Source organism: Bombus vosnesenskii, unplaced genomic scaffold, assembly GCF_011952255.1.
Source record: "Bombus vosnesenskii isolate JDL3184/JDL3185 unplaced genomic scaffold, Bvos_JDL3184-5_v1.1 scf7180000013293, whole genome shotgun sequence".
In the NCBI taxonomy this organism is placed as follows: domain Eukaryota; kingdom Metazoa; phylum Arthropoda; class Insecta; order Hymenoptera; family Apidae; genus Bombus; species Bombus vosnesenskii.
Genome location: NW_022882944.1, coordinates 4,022,010 through 4,037,819, shown reverse-complemented (window position 1 = coordinate 4,037,819; position 15,810 = coordinate 4,022,010). Strand labels below are relative to the sequence as shown.

Genomic DNA, 15,810 nt, shown 5'->3' with positions numbered 1-15,810 from the left:
TAGCTTCGCGCAATTTTTGAACAACTCCAACAGAACACCTTACAATGTGCATTGTAACTTGTAACATTTATATGTATATATTTCACGAATCTTAATTTATCTTGGAAATACGTTTTTCCAGACTGCGAATATTATTTTCTTATAACAAATTCAGATCGTGTTTACGTTTTCTTTATTCCTCGATGATGTGCTTAAGTGAACAACATTACAGATTACTTCTTTTGCACACACGGACGATTTAAATATACATTACACGAAAATTCAGCATTTTATTCAGTTAATAGATTCTTTGTCATGCAAAATGGATTCAACATTGTCGATCAGGAAGAAAACGGCGGATAATAAGACATGTCTTTCTGTCTGATATACATTTTAAGCTGCTCTATTCTACTTCGCTTTTGGACCATTTGATCTAAATTGGCTCCAGTATCAGGCAATTTCTTCTGATTTGTTTGGGTGGATTTGAGGTTCTTCGGTAGTTTAGCTTCTTCGATCGGTTGTTGTCGAAGACCTCCATAATAATTCAAGTCTCTATTTATTGGTGGAAGAACGTCTTTCGATTGAATTCCTAATTGACAACTGAATGGTCTTCTTTGTCTTTCTGGAGGTCTTAATTCTTCGTACGGAAGACTATACGGTTTCAATCGTACATCTTTGTCAACTTTATACATTTGCATATCAAGGGCCATGCGATTACCCGGCATCTAGAAATTAACAAATTTCCATTAAATTTATTTCTTAATGTAAAGTCGTATTACGAAAGAATTTTATATATGTAACTCATATCATTTATGGTTTTTCAAACTTTCATATGTTTTAAGATTAACAACTTAATTTTATTGATCATGTACCTTAATTCACATTCGTACGGATAATTGTTATCACGCAAGACAGAATATAAACCAAAATGAAAGTCCTGCTTTGAAGTATTGCACGCAATTAATTTTTCTAAATTATCGACTATTAACTGACTATTAAAAACCTACTTCCAAAAAAAGAAACAAAATTATTGCTCACCGTATAGGAAACATCTTCCATGATTTTGAAAACCGCCGCTTTGGGTATCTTGTATCCTGGTGGAGATTTCGGTTGTGGTTCGAAGCAAGAAGATACCGAGCATCGTCTTACCGGTTCTGTATACAAAAGAACATCTCCTGCAGTCTGTCGATATCTTGGATCGCGCAATCTTGGATCGCGCGCCCTCGTCTTTTTTCTCTCTCTGTGTGCCAGTCTACAAGTACATGGATCAGGCCAGAGTCTCTTAGGGCTTGGACCGAATATCGTCTCCCACCAGATCAATTTCTTTTCTACCGGTTTCTCCTCTTTCTTACAATTGCTTGGCTTTTCTGATTGTTTCTTAGAACCAAAAAATTGTCTCTTCGATTTTTTTTTCTGTTTTTCAAATTCGAGACACTTTGAAGGACAACCCTTGCAAACGAGATCCATACGAGGTGGCAAAGGTTGCGCACAGTTGCCTACGGCGGGTTCGACCGGTTGATCCTTCGATTTTCGAAACCAAAACGCTCTGATGTTCTCCTTTAGCACAGATTGTATTATCGAAGGACCATTCAACAATGGTCTCTGATATCTGCTATCCTGGGAATAGTAATTCGTTTATGCATGCAACCTTGTTGATTCATTTCGTTAGAAACTAAGCTCAGCTAACTAAGCTAAGCTAAGAAAAGCTGTGTTAGGTTGTGGTATAACCTATGAATTCTCTTTTTCGTATCTTCTCTGTTATTAATTGAAAATGATACCTTTAACGACACTACACTGGGAATTTGGAACTTGGACCCGAAGGATGCCATGGCGAAAATGACTTTTTTTTGTGGACGGAAATCGTCCTTTCGTCCGTGTGTGCGTTACATCGGAAATTTAGTCCTCCAGAACGTGAATGAAACAAAGAAATATCGATGACATTGGGCACGTGTTGTTAAAATTTCTTTAAGACGAATATAAAATCTATCGATCGATATTTCTGTCATTCGATTGAAATTTGTCCGAAGATTTGAGTCCATGGCGAAGGTTCGCTGTAACGAAATGATAAGCAAACTTTTATATGATCTTTAATGATAAAAAAATGATAAATTTTAGGACATAATCGAATGTAGGAAACGAACGATTTACTCGAATTCCCGCTAATACCGATTCGATTTCCTTTGATCGTCGACCGTTACCGGTTACCTATGCAAACCCGTGAGTAACCCCGTGGAACGGGTCCTGTTAATTCTGAGAGAACAGCGGAATTACTGATACTGCCTATGCAAACGAGATCAGTAGCACCGTAAACGTCGATATCGCGAGCATCCACGTATCGATGTACCGCGATGGAAAACGACCAAGGATAGAGAAGAAGCAAATGAAGACCAAGAAGTGAGTATACGTTGAAACAAGCCAAACAGAGGTGAAACTGGAAGCTTGGCGGAGACGCAACGGAAGATTTCGAAGCGTTTGCAAGCCGCAGATTGATTCGTCTCAATCGAATCTCTGGTTTCGTACAGTATGTCTTATAAATGAATCACGCGCAAGTCAAGTCAAGTTTGTTTTCGTAAAACTAAATATCAATCGCGTATTCTAATATTAAAACGAAAAAAAATGTTCAGCAAACAGAATCGATTCCGATCGATTTATATCTCGATTAACGTTGAACTTTGAAAAATTCTCATTCTTTGATCAAAAGTAAAATAAAAATATACCTTGCTACGTTATCGCGTAGAGACAGAGTAAATAGAAAATGAATGAAATAATTCACGATACGAAGGTTCGATAGAAAGACGATTATTATTACACCATGAATAGTAAAACAGGCTGTCGATTAGTCGACGATTAAGGATAAACCAGTGCAAACAAGGACAAAAACACTGATTCAACTCTTCACGCGATATTATCTGAAACTGCTTCATCGCTTCGCTAATTCCTCGCCCTAACATCATCCCCATACCTGAACGATGCAGTAAAGACGATGGTGCGCGCAGCCACCACGACATCCCCTCCGCGCGAGGAGAACATATCCCCAACCGGCGATTTTCCGGCGGCGAGTCGCGGTGAGGAAGGGTGTTTACTCAAGACACGACAATTCATTACGTAATTGAATTGAATGAGGCCTCTCTCCTCCTGGCCTGTTTCCCCACCGCCTGTATCCCTCCTTCTCTCACCCTCTGGGCTAAGGGTAATACAGCACGTGTAGAAACGACGGTGGTTGCGCGTGTGCGGCTCTATTTAGCCAGCCAGAGAAGGCTGGATGGAGAGATCCATCCATCCCATGGCCACCACACCCAACGAACATCCACAGAGAGAATTCGGCCCGTGTCTGTCTCGAAAACGCTCGCTCGTAGGGGGGTAGCTACCGAATTAAACGATTAGTTAAACTGATTTCGAGTTAGGCGAATGAATAAGTAATCGGATTTCTCGTTAAGGTAATCGCATTGCGCCCTGATTGGCTCCGTCTGCCTGCGTTATAGACCGTTCCCCTCTCCAACGTTTCTCTGTAGCCTGGCTTCTCCCTTCTCTTTGCTCTACCAGCCTCTTGTTATCTTTCTTGCATGCGTGTTAATTCTCTCCTCGTTTCGTTTCTCGCCTCTCTCTGTTCCTCTATACCGATGTTGGTCGGTCTCTTTCATCCTCTCGTACGCAAGCGTCATTCAATGTCGCTACAAGTCTCCTCTTCCTGTCTGCTTCCATCTCCGTTGTCCGATTCGCGGCTTCTTTTTCCGTCTTTCGGATCCATTCACCTGCATTTGCTGCCTTTTATGATATGTCACCGGCTCGATGACACATATGTGTCTCTGGATTGGTCGGCGAATCGCCGCTATGTGTTCTTTTTTGTGGTGGTTGATCGATGATAATCGAATAGACGTATAAGAAGAGACTGAGAGTTGGACTCTAGTTGGTAATAATTATATATATTTTAATCTGGAACTACTTTGGAAGTAACTCTCTGTTGCATTTGATTTTGGAAAAGATTCTAGGAGTAATTTTTATTTGTGTATCAACCGCGAAGAATCTGCCGTATCCTGAAACCCCCACACTTACGACGATTCTCTTTATCAATGATACTCTGATACATTATGCTCCACTATTTCATTGTTACCAGCATTTTCTTTTCTTCTACGTTTTACTCCTGGCAATCAGGTCAGATTTCTTCCATCCCCGTTGGATCTCCCATCTGTCAGCTCGTTCCTCTCTGTCCATATCCGTCCCAACGTTTCACGGGCCGTATTTGTCCAAGCAATTACATTCCCGAACGCAATCCCATTTAAATATTGCCGAGTTTGGTAGCGGCAAACACGAGACACGACGCGTCCCGGCCTCGCAATTCGCTTGGAACGCGGCTGGCCTGCCAAAAGGGCCGTTACACGTCCATTTCGAAGTAAAACGTTGCCACGCAAATATTTTCGACTACTCTTCAAAGTACCACACACGAGTTCTCCATCTTTTACCTAAGATTTAAGATCGCTACCTGAATTTCAATTTTGTTCTGTGAACCTTTTACCTTCGAAGGTCGAAAAGATTCGACACTTTGGGTGTATAGAACGTCGTAGAGCGCTGGAGATAAAAAAGAAATAAAGAGATCAACCTTCCTGACCATCGTTACTTACATACTTAAATTTCTATCCTTTAAACCAGTGTTTATTCGCTCCCCCTACTTTTCGATTAATTAATATATTCCAAGCTTACCCTTTAAACCCAGTCATTGACGATTAGAGGTCGCTTAAATTCTCCCCCTTTAATCTAATCTGCTGGCGTTTTTCGAAAAACTTTCCAAACTCATCCCTGTTCCTCGTTGAAAGACGTATCTCGACAAATCTATCAAGAGTAAATCATTTTAAACTGATCGTCATCCTTCAGAGCAGTCGTAGGCTATCACGGCATAGACGTCATCGACGGGAATCGTGAGCGTGCATCGTTTTCACCTAAAACTAGCATCCACGGGGACGAGAAGCGTGTCCTCCAGGGAGGAGGAATTGTCCCGACGTCACCGAGGGTGGGTGGTTGCGAACGAGGAGCTCGTAAACGTGGTGGTCGTCGAGCTACACACACTACCAGCCATCTAGAGCAACGGAGAGAGGAACAGAGCGAAAGACGTGGGATAGCCAAACGCTGGCCAACGTAGGCAGCTCGGCCATCGGTAGGTGGTAGTTTGCGCTTCGCGGGTGGAAAAGCGGGCGCAAATGCTAATGAGCCTCGGTTTACGGGTAGTAGCCGGTGGTAGAGGGGGCGAACGATCGAAGGGTGAGAGGAGAAGGGTGTCGAAGGTCGATGGTGGTCGACAGGGATGCGGAGAGGAACGGGAAGGCAAGAGGGCGTAGCGGAAACGCCTACGAGCCGCTCGATTGGCCGGCGTCCGAATGGCGTCCTGGGGGACGCGTGGCGTCGCGACGCCGACCGTCAGCTACCACCGACCAGCCACCTTCGTGCACCCCCTTCGGTGCTCTCGTCCTCGGCGACGAGGTCGACGCGAGAGCCGCGTCGTCGCGCGAGTCTTCTCCGCGAGGATGGAGCAGCTCGCCCAGTTCGTTTCCAAGAGCTTCGACAACGCGGCTGGCGAACACGCGCCATGCAGAACAACCACCGAACGACCTCCGTCCGCGAGGATCACCCTCAGTGTCGCGCATTTGCTCGGCGATTCTGCGGAGAACGATGGCAGTACGTCTTCCTTATTCTTTGGAGGTTTACTTTTACATCCTTGGAACCTCGTCTGCTGGTTTACGTGTATTTTCTTGGTGGATCGGTTTGAGATGGTTGTCACGTGGTTCGATCGTGGTTGAGTTTCATGTGGCCGCATAGTTGTGAAGTTAGATATGGTTGTCCGTGGTGATGGAAAAGGCGAGAGGTTGTAGTTATGGGAATGTGAAGATTGGTCAATGGAAGTAGGTGGTTTGTGCAGTTTTATTCGGTTTGTAAAGGTTGATGTAACAGTTACTTTTTTGAGGAGATTTTGATTTGAAGAAGTTGCCAAGTCGTATGGTATATATTTATTTCTTAAGAAATCTTGACTCTCCGATGACGATCATTGTGCGGAAAGTTTACACGTAGCCAAACTTCGTGATTTCAATTTTAGTTTGACGAGGGAACGAATGAAATAGACGTTTGGGTGTTAAACAACGTTAAGGAATTAAACAAAGGGTTAAGAATGCAAATAGATGATGGTAAAATCTTCCTTTCCCTTGAACAGCGAAGTTTCTTGAACAGAGAGAAAAAGTCAAAGAAATATTCTGCGTACCTTTCTACCATCGCACAAAGTTTCAACAGATCTCTTTTTCCTATTCAGTGAATTGATAATCAATTGATCCTCGTGCACGATTCGCTTCCCACTGTTTGTTTCCAAGAATATCGCGAACGTGCGCTTCATTCCTCAAAGACGATGTCAAACAAACTGTTCCCACGGTGAATCTTGAATCCTCAATTTGAAAGCAGACTCTGGGAAATATAAATTTTACACTTGAAATCTACATCAGGAATTTCCAAGAATCCTTTCAATATTTTCGAATAACAATCTCTTGCGTCTGCTTATGGCTGTCTTATTATTAATCGTTCGTAATATTTGCTTCTAACATTACGTTAAGATTAACCAGTCTTGTCTCGTCAAATCTAAACACGCAAATGAAAATTTCCCATCGCTGATATCTCTTCTTCCTTTTCTTCTTCACTTCCCTAGTCAAAATCTTAATTCGTCCTAACATTCGGTAGATGAAACGAATTTCTGTCTAGTTCTTACTCTTTTAATTACGACTACGAGGATATGAATTTGTATAATTCTACTGATTAACGATATTTGTCTGAAGAAGAACGTAATGAGGTGTTCAGACACTGATTTCTGGCAATGGTTCTCCAGATGTCGGTGCAGGGACGAGCGAATCCGCTCAAGATCCATCGAGCGTCGAGGCGAGCAGCGTGGATGAGCCGCCGTCGCCGGAAGGCCGCCTCCAACCGGAAGATCTCTCCGTTACGACCAAGAGCAAGGAGGCGAAGGACGTGGTTAACACCGTGGACAGCCTTCCGCCTCTAAAGACACCGGAATTAAAGCTCTCCGTAAGAAAATTGCTAGGATGCAGTCCGTCGCCACCACCGATTTCGAGAGATCGATCAGCTAGCCCCGAAAATTGTGTCGAATTGAAAAGTCAAGCTTCTAACGAAACGAAATCGTCGGATTTGAAGCTACAGTCGCAGGTTTCGAGGTCTTTGATGCAGGGACAGGAAGAGAGTACGAAAGGTAACGTTGAATATAAATAACATTATATAGCCTTTTAACTAGCTTCCCGTATTTTTTAGTAATTCATTTTATTCGTGTCGTGCTAAAAAGTGTTGACATTGACATAGAAATTAATTCTGCTACGTCATTTGTTTTTCGTGCCTCGAGTTTCAAGGAAATATGAAACAATCATTGGTCTTAAGCTTTAAATTTCTCGAGATTTATTTACGGCGATTCTGTGGAGTATTTAATTCGTTTTTCTCGTTGCTAGAAGAAGAAGAAGAAGAAGAAGAAGAAGAAGATTGTCTCGTTATATTATTATTTGTGTATAATCTTGCAAGCTGTACAAAGATATTTTAGTACCTCCCATGGTACGACTGGTGTTTTGAAGGATTCCAAAGGACGTTTCTTAATTCGTTCTTGTTTCGATAGTAAGAAGGTCAGGAACCTCTGGACGAATTCCGTGGTCCGACACGTATCGTCGGAGGGTTCGATCTTCGTTTATAATTCAGCACGTCGTCCAATAAAGCTCAGAAGTGATTGGGAATAGCTGACCGTTCACAACGTAACGATCACCGACCTCCAATTCTACCCACATTCCAAGTCGACTTCAATAACAGCCGTTCCCCGTCCACCACTTGCACTTTTTCTTCTCCTCCCTCCTCGCCACTCTCTTTTGTCACGTCTTTCCATTGAAATCAATTCCCCTTCCAAGAATTTTCTTTAAACGTCTCTATGATACTCTAATCTCCCTTGATTGCATTCTTTCGCTACGAAGAGAGCAAATTTTAAAATAGTCGTATAAAGATCAATTCAGTAACATTATCTTAATTTTCTTCGTTTGGGTTACGACGATCATCGATACGGTTCAATTTGGGGCTGAGATTTGGGATAAACTTGATAATATCGAACGTACACGTTGAATTGCTCTTGCAGAGCATTCTGCGAGGATGCGGAGAACAGTTGACGTTTCTCTTAAAAGGTTAACACTGTGTAGTAGTTACATTGTGTTCACTGCTTATCTAGTCCTTGTGCTTATTTCGATTCAAGCAACCAGCTACTGTACGTTTTATCGCGTCTTGTAACAAGATCTCGACAAATTTTGCTTCAACCTCTACGACAAATTCTAACATAGCCAGAATCGTCGTGTTCGAAAATATCCAAGAGACACGCGTCTGCCAAAAAAACTCTCCAAAATCCCTCAGAAAAAGTCCAAAATTCACTTTCGCGTTATAAATCTTGGAGTCTCGTAATTTACAGCACGTCAAACGATCGGTGACAGCGGTCACAGCGGGCAACAGTAGGAGAAGGATGGTCGGTTGGATAAAAAATGCAATCGACAAGCTGGACGTTACATACGCGCGGATTAAATTGGATCGAAAGAGGACGGGGCACGGTCGGCTATAGCGAATGAAAATCACGTTTAAAAACTGACGCGTTCAAGTAACGCCAACGCGGATTCCTCGCCGCGATAACTCGGCGTCTATTGCGGCCGGAGCTCGCATGAATTTATGGTTTAATATGCGGCCCGCCGCGTTAGTTGTGTACGCCCCCTAACACGCGGCTCTTTTGCTTCGCAGAGGGTGGAGAAAAGGGAGGAGAGCAAGAGTCCGTATTCTCTCTCTCTTTCTCTTTTCGCTGCTCTTTTCCGCCTGTATCTCTCCGGGGCCCATAACTTTTCCCGATTAAGCGCAAATCAAAAAGCAATCTGCCCGGCCGGCAGCCATCAGACGCGCCCAAGTAAAACCATAAATAACCGCGAGTTGAAGAAGCGGCAAAGGATCGGAGGAAAACTCGTTCGACTCTTTGGTTTCTAGAAAAAGCTGCAGTAGCGGGTTGAAGGCTCTTATCTTTCGTGTTTTGTAGTTCAGATTCGAGCGATGAAAGTTTCGAAGGTGTCGTGAAACTCGAGTTAAAACGAGCCAACGGAGTGTGGGTTCTGATTTGGAAACAGAATTTCAATTGGAAATCTCAATTCTATCGGATTTTATGGATATGTATTCAGAGTTATATTGTAATCTCGGGAAGATTAGGATAATAGGATGTATAAAAGCGCTAAAGTTGATAACAGCGGAGAACAGAATTTATTCAATCACCCTGATAAATAGAAATACGTGAACAAGCTAATCACGGCAGCCACTTGTGAAAGTCATGCCTCGATGTACCGATATACAGGAACTTCGTTCTCTTATTTTCGAAAAAAGACTTTGCGAATAGATGAGAAGAATCTCCGTTCCAAGTTCAAATTACCAGACTATCATTTCGAAATTCATAGAAACCAGAATTTAATTTTCCTTGCACATCCAATTTGCAGTAGACGCGATTTCGCGTGGCGTGCGACGTCCATAGCAGACAGGAGAATGGAAACGATATCTCACGACTTACGACGAGGAACGACGGGCTGCATGACATAACAAATATCACTGAAAGAAAGTGGTCTGTGTCGTAGTAGATCACTACGTTTCTCGGCCAGCCACTTAGCCTCGTTTGCCGTCGACCTGACCCGTGTCCTCGCGCACGCGTTTCCTCTGCAAATGGCCATCGCCGATGATCCTACCGCCGTTTCCGCTTGACCCCTGGTCAAAGGTCGTGCATCGATGTTTACGGCCCCTAAGCTCGTAAGTTTTTGAAGCATGGCTATGGTTGTTAGAACGTTACTGGAATTCTCCCCGATATTTACAGTACAACCCTTGGTTACACCCTGGTGAATCTTCATCGAGCAGGTTTTAGCTGGTCGTGAAATATAAATGACACTTCGATCGATGATTTGCACAGTCTAGAATTACCTACGTGTTATGTCATGCTAGAAATCATCGAGATAATTATCCACGGACTGTGGACTGGGTGGACGAATCTCAATTTAAGTTTCATTTCTTCAGTTCCAACCATGAGAATATGAATTTACATTATATAAACATTGGTAGTCTTGTTAATCTTGTCCGATTGTTGATCTTGTCTTTATCCAACTATCTCTTAATACTCTTCTCCCATAGAAACTTTTATAACGAGTAATCTGTTTAAAATAATTTGAAACCAATTCCTCCCTAAATTTGTCTACATAAAACAATCGCTTCTTCCACCCATAAAAATAAAAAATAAAATGTTAATTTCTTGAACGTTAACATCTCTCCAATATTCCACCTCTTTTTATAAAAGCAAGAATCTTCCTGCGAAACCTCTTTATCCGAGACAAAACAAAAAACACAAATCTTCGACTATTTCTTGCCAAATTACTTTCTTGCCAAACGATTCACGGAAAGTTTCACGGCTGCGTGCCATATGCAGTTACAACGTGGACGCGACTAGCGAGGGGGTTAACCAGGATTGTCCCGACGCTTTTATACGCCTAATGGCTGCGATATCCCGACTCGTTTCGCGAGGGTGAAAAAATACAGGGACCCGGACACGATCGGCGAGTTGGTGCACGAAGGGAGTCGAGGGTGGTTTGACTGGATCAGGCCAAGAGGGCAGCGCTCTTAGTAATCGAATTAGCGACCCCTCGTGTCCGAGTGTGATTGCTTCGGGTTTTCCAGGAGGGTTTCGCTACTAGCCACCCTCCCTTTTTCTTCTGTTTCTCCAGTTTCTCTCTCGTTTCATCCTTCTAGCATTGTCTTCCCGATTACGGCAATACGATATTGGCTTTGTTCGAACAACCAATTCGCACCTACGATTCGCTTGTTACCATTTCTAGACTCACGTTATTCGTACACGGAAAACTTCCTCAGCTTCTATACTTTTGCAAGGTATTGTTATTGCTATACCTATCAATTCTAGACCATCATCGAGTCATATCCAAACTATCACGAAGCGGCGTAACGCTTTTAGAATCTCGTCATTCTCGCGGAAAGATGCAATTGTAAACTGGAAAGTTCGTGGAAAGAACAGATCGTCCATAAAATTGTTGCCCACAGAACTAATAAACTCGTAGCAACGAGTCGTAGACTCGATATCGTTAAAACGATCACAACAACACGGGAGACAACTAGAAACGCAGACAGGCTAGAGGGGGTGACGAAAACCGTATAAACTGGTGGGGATAGTTTGATGATGAAGGGGCGGATGACGGGAACGACAACGGGTCCGGAAACCACGCGAGTTATTTTACTAGGAGGGGTTTTAAACCGCTGTACATATGGATGCGGGCTTCGCTCTGCCTGGCCTCCGATTGGATTACGTAGCTATGCGTTAATTGATTAAAGCGCGATACTGCGTCCTTGTAATTCCTCCTCGTTTTAATCGGAACACGGTTCCACACTTTATTTTCTTTGTCCATCGATTTTTATTATTTTTCGTTCGTAATTCTCTGTCTTTCGAATTCTCCTCTGATGTCCTATTTTTTAAATGTCTCGCTTTTGCTTTTAAACTTTCGTCGCTACGCTTTTGCCTCCGTGTTTGTAATTTATCAGGCAAAACGAATGGCGAGCTTGCAAATATTATCAGTGTTTGTTTTCAGTTAACTGCCGCGGCTAATGAGAGGGAGGCGCGTTGTTTTGCTTTAGGGAGTGGATCGTTCTGTTGCCCGCCGGGGAGGGAGAAATTGACTGTAATCGATGGTAATTGACTTTGAATAATCCTACTAATCTATCTAATGAATTCTATCGATAACAGTTACGTTTACTTGCACGTGTAAAGACATACAAATCCGCGATCTATGGTTACTACTTCTTTGTGCCTTTACGTGGCTATCGTAAGGTATGAACAGGTAACGAGCGTCCTGTGTAGATCGTTGACCGACCAATTGAGAAACTAAAAGCAGACTGGATTTCCAGACTGCGTATACGTACATATATCACGGTTCGTACCATTTTTTAAGTCTTTACATAAGGAAGATATTTTTCCTGGCGAAACCGGTTAAAACGTTCGCTCTGGTACCTCTTGATCGCAACATTCCACCATTCGCAAAAACTTGAAATCAACCGTTCTGATCCACTTGCGAATGCTCGAACCGACCCGACGAGCTTCAAAATCTTCGTCAAACATCGTTAATGATCGGTACAAACGTGCGACTCGCTTAAGATCCATCTTTACGGAGGTGGAAATGTCGACGGACAGATGCAGAAAGGCCGAGAGGGAGTGATTAAGGTGGCGCGGTGAAAGAGGGAGAAACTAAACAGTCGGATAGAGGGGTGGAAGGGTAACTAACGATCCCGTACAAGGCTGCGTAGCTCACCACTTTGCTAAATTATATAAATCACGTCCCCTTCGTCAAGGGCTCTTACGCGAGACGCTTAATCCACCCCTCTAACGCCTCCTCTGCCTCTGTTCTAGCTACGGACCTCCTTCTGAGGATCTCCCATCGGCAACACCTTCGTCGGAGTTCTACTCCGTAGTTACTTTGCATTAAGCAGCCATTAATTAGATCGCACGCCCGTTAATTATCCCACGGCCGTCTCTTTAACTCGTTGCGGCTCTTTTGGTGCCAGGGTCTTGAAGCTAGTTTTTAAGATCGTCTCCGGGATGACCGGGGAAATTAGCGTCAGTTGACAGGGAGAAGATAATTAGTCCAAGGTTGGACCTTTCTTCGAGACGATTCGGTCGATTAAGGTGCTGACGCGGAGGATGCGGTTATTTTGTGAGTTAAATTAGGTTTGAGCGCCTGTTTTACGGGCTTCTTTTTGGAACGTGAAGACTTTTATTGGTCTCGTCGGTACTTGGAAACATATTTCAAGGGGTGCGAATGCAAAAACACTTCGTCGTCGTTCGAGGTTGCAACTTTGGATTTCCCTTATTGCTTTAAGTCTCCTGGTAAACAAGCGGTTATGACTGCAATGGAATAATAATCGAGACGTGTATTTTTATCGAATTTCAAAATCGCGGCAATTCGTCTCGACTTATGTTAATCTGCTTATTGAATGGGGAAAACGACTCGACTTTTTCGAAGAAGCAGAGAAGAATATGGATTGTACAAGAAGAAAGAGACATAAATCGTACTCCGAGGAGACGCGTCTCTGATGTCGACTAATCGGAAGTTCTTCTCGTCGTGTAATTTGAATAAGATTCTCGTAAGGGGAAGGAATTTATGTTGATGCCGGCCAGACCGGAAGAAATGACCTGTGAACGATTCGCTGAGATTAATTCTGAATCTTCTCCTGACCGCTTTTGCTGTTCTTGAATTAATCCTCGTAAAACATCTGACTCACCTAAGTTTTCTAGCTCCACTATCAATTTTTACATCCGTATAAATAATAAAAGAAGACGAAATAAAATTACGAAAAGTACAACAAACGGTTGCATCGATCGTGTGTTGCGAATTTGGAAGCTGACGTATTTTCTGAAATATTTCCTAGGATCGAACTGCCGTAACAGCGGAAACGGAAACGGGAAACAGAGAAGATCTCGAACGAATTTCACTTTGGAACAATTGGCTGAATTGGAAAGGCTGTTCGATGAGACGCATTATCCTGACGCGTTCATGAGAGAAGAACTGAGCCAGAGACTCGGTTTAAGCGAGGCGAGGGTTCAAGTCTGGTTTCAGAATCGACGCGCCAAGTGCCGCAAGCACGAGAGTCAATTGCATAAAGGTGAGCTACAATGAAGAATACGATCAAGCCGATAGATGATCGCTTGCAAAACAGCCAGCTAAGTGTCCTAAAAATTTTCTCTAAATTCCTCATAAACCTCGCACAGATCTTCAACGAAAATCTCACAATCCTATATCCTACTATAGTATGGGTAGATATAAGTTCCCATAAACGCACAAAGACACTCGCAAACTAATTATTACATATACTTATATGTAGGTTTGGCAGTAACAAAAAGGTTTGATGTAGCAGGTGGAATGGTGCTGGCTCCTCGAAGTCCGCCAGCGACCCTGGAACCGTGTCGAGTGGCGCCGTACCTGCCGGCCTTGAGGTTGCACCCCCCAATGCAAGGTGCCGGTGGCAACATGACCACGGCGGCAGGTTCTGCGTTCGACCCAGCTGTCCTCCATTACGCGGCAGCCGGCGGTCTTTTCTGTCTTCCACCACCGCCGCCTCCGCCACCGACGTCCAGTCATCCGCACCCTCATCCCCTGAGTTTGGCGGCTTCGTTGGCTGCGGCCGCAGCACGTTCCAAAAATAGCAGCATCGCGGATCTGAGACTGAAGGCCAGACGACACCAGGAAGCACTGGGACTCGACAGGCCTGCGTAAAACGAAAAAACTCCGACTTCGAAGTCGACTAACAGCGATTGTCGCTGTTTCCTTGCACGGTGGTGAGTATGGTATCGTTCAGAGAGTTTCTCCGTATGATTCGTTGGGTTTCGAAATTTATTCGAAGATTATTTCGACGATAGGAAGCGTCTTCGATCTTGCAGAATATTTTCTTCCATTCACTTTTTGGCGTGGGAAGTAACAGGGGTGGTTTGGAGGGGAAAAGTTTGAGATCGGATAAAGTAGATTTCTTTTGGAATGGTGGAATTATTTTAGAAGAATAAAGTTAATCGTAGCCGACTCACCACCGTTGTGAAACTGTGCAGGTGAATATCGATTCGTTTAGAGTATTTGGCAAGCACTTGACTTCTTGGTCGTCGAGTGTTATCAAGATACTCGCTTCACGTATTCAATTTTCTAACAATAACGAAGAGACGTTCTTTCCAAGTAAATCATCTTTCATTCTTTTGTTTCATTTAATTCCATTACACCTATCGTAGCTATTTTTTGACGATTTGGTGAAGCTCTGCAAAATCGTGATGCAAGGATACTCGTCAGCGAGACAGCTGCATCAGTTCGTGTCCGAGAAGTACAAACGGAGACTCGATGTGTATAAAGTGAACAATTTCCGGGAGAAGTGTGTATTATACATATAATATAAAGTATTATACATAAATATAAATAGTCGAGGGTCAGTAGTAGCTGGGCTTGGAAATAACGAGTCGGTGAGAAGTTTCATCCGTCGGAACGGTCGAAATTTCTCATTCCGAGACGAATAAATTCTTTGTATTTCGATTTCTATTTTCTTCGTTGAACCACGAAGTGAATATCAACGAAATTCTGAAAATGCATGGAACGATGTTGTAGAATGATGGGTGTGAAAAATTCAGAGATTTCGATAGGTGTCTAGCGTCTCCAGGCGATTAAAACGAATTCGGCGATGGCGTGTTGAGGATACATGATTGTTCTTGAATACATGATTGTCACACTGTATACTATTAGCTTTAAAATATATAAACTTAAATCTTGTGCGAGTCGTGGATCATTTATTGCTCACTATCCTGACCTACGACGATTTTCCAATTAACGAGTCTAATCAAAAACCTAATCAAAAAGCAAAAGAATTCTTCCGCTTATTTCATATCGAACCAACCGGGTACAATGGATTCTCCTAACGCGAAAACAGCATCCTAAATCGCGAATTCTCTGCTTTCTCAGCGTTGGTAACGAGCTCGTGCTCAAGCCATCCAACGACAAATCGCGCGTCCTGGAACCACCGTCCAAGACATAATTCTTAAGGATGATTCACGGCTGGTTGGACAGAAGGACTTTTGGTAGCCGCGATGCCGAAGCGCCCCCGGGACGCTGGCCAGTGGTATCGTCGTCGGGGCGCTAATGCAATAACGCTTTGGTACGCGGATAAATCAAGTCGGCCGAATCGTTCCATCCAGTCCTGTGCCATCTAATCGTGTTACCCCTCTCGTCT

General features: G+C 43.4%; 2 protein-coding genes across 2 annotated transcripts; one reads left to right on the top strand and one right to left on the bottom strand.

Moving 5' to 3' along the window:
- Positions 1-86: 86 nt before the first annotated feature.
- On the bottom strand, positions 87-2,037 carry LOC117232900. Its single transcript, XM_033492666.1, has 3 exons — positions 1,758-2,037; positions 1,018-1,596; positions 87-704 (listed from the first exon to the last, which is right to left on the bottom strand). Exons 1-3 carry the CDS (start codon positions 1,806-1,808, stop codon positions 321-323), a joined length of 1,014 nt encoding a protein of 337 aa, XP_033348557.1. The 5' UTR covers positions 1,809-2,037; the 3' UTR covers positions 87-320.
- Positions 2,038-5,117: 3,080 nt separating this feature from the next.
- On the top strand, positions 5,118-14,508 carry LOC117232896 (short stature homeobox protein 2-like). Its single transcript, XM_033492660.1, has 4 exons — positions 5,118-5,646; positions 6,836-7,213; positions 13,480-13,713; positions 13,963-14,508. Exons 1-4 carry the CDS (start codon positions 5,349-5,351, stop codon positions 14,322-14,324), a joined length of 1,272 nt encoding a protein of 423 aa, XP_033348551.1. The 5' UTR covers positions 5,118-5,348; the 3' UTR covers positions 14,325-14,508.
- Positions 14,509-15,810: the final 1,302 nt, after the last annotated feature.

Excerpts from the sequence above, each read along its gene's own strand:
- LOC117232900 (XM_033492666.1), bottom strand. The coding sequence starts at position 1,808 with ATGGCATCCTTCGGGTCCAAGTTCCAAATTCCCAGTGTAGTGTCGTTA. Across the intron at positions 1,597-1,757 it reads CCAGTGTAGTGTCGTTAAAG|GATAGCAGATATCAGAGACC; the intron begins GTATCATTTTCA and ends TACTATTCCCAG. Across the intron at positions 705-1,017 it reads TGGAAGATGTTTCCTATACG|ATGCCGGGTAATCGCATGGC; the intron begins GTGAGCAATAAT and ends GTTAATTTCTAG.
- LOC117232896 (XM_033492660.1), top strand. The coding sequence starts at position 5,349 with ATGGCGTCCTGGGGGACGCGTGGCGTCGCGACGCCGACCGTCAGCTAC. Across the intron at positions 7,214-13,479 it reads ACAGGAAGAGAGTACGAAAG|GATCGAACTGCCGTAACAGC; the intron begins GTAACGTTGAAT and ends AATATTTCCTAG. Across the intron at positions 13,714-13,962 it reads CGAGAGTCAATTGCATAAAG|CAGGTGGAATGGTGCTGGCT; the intron begins GTGAGCTACAAT and ends GGTTTGATGTAG.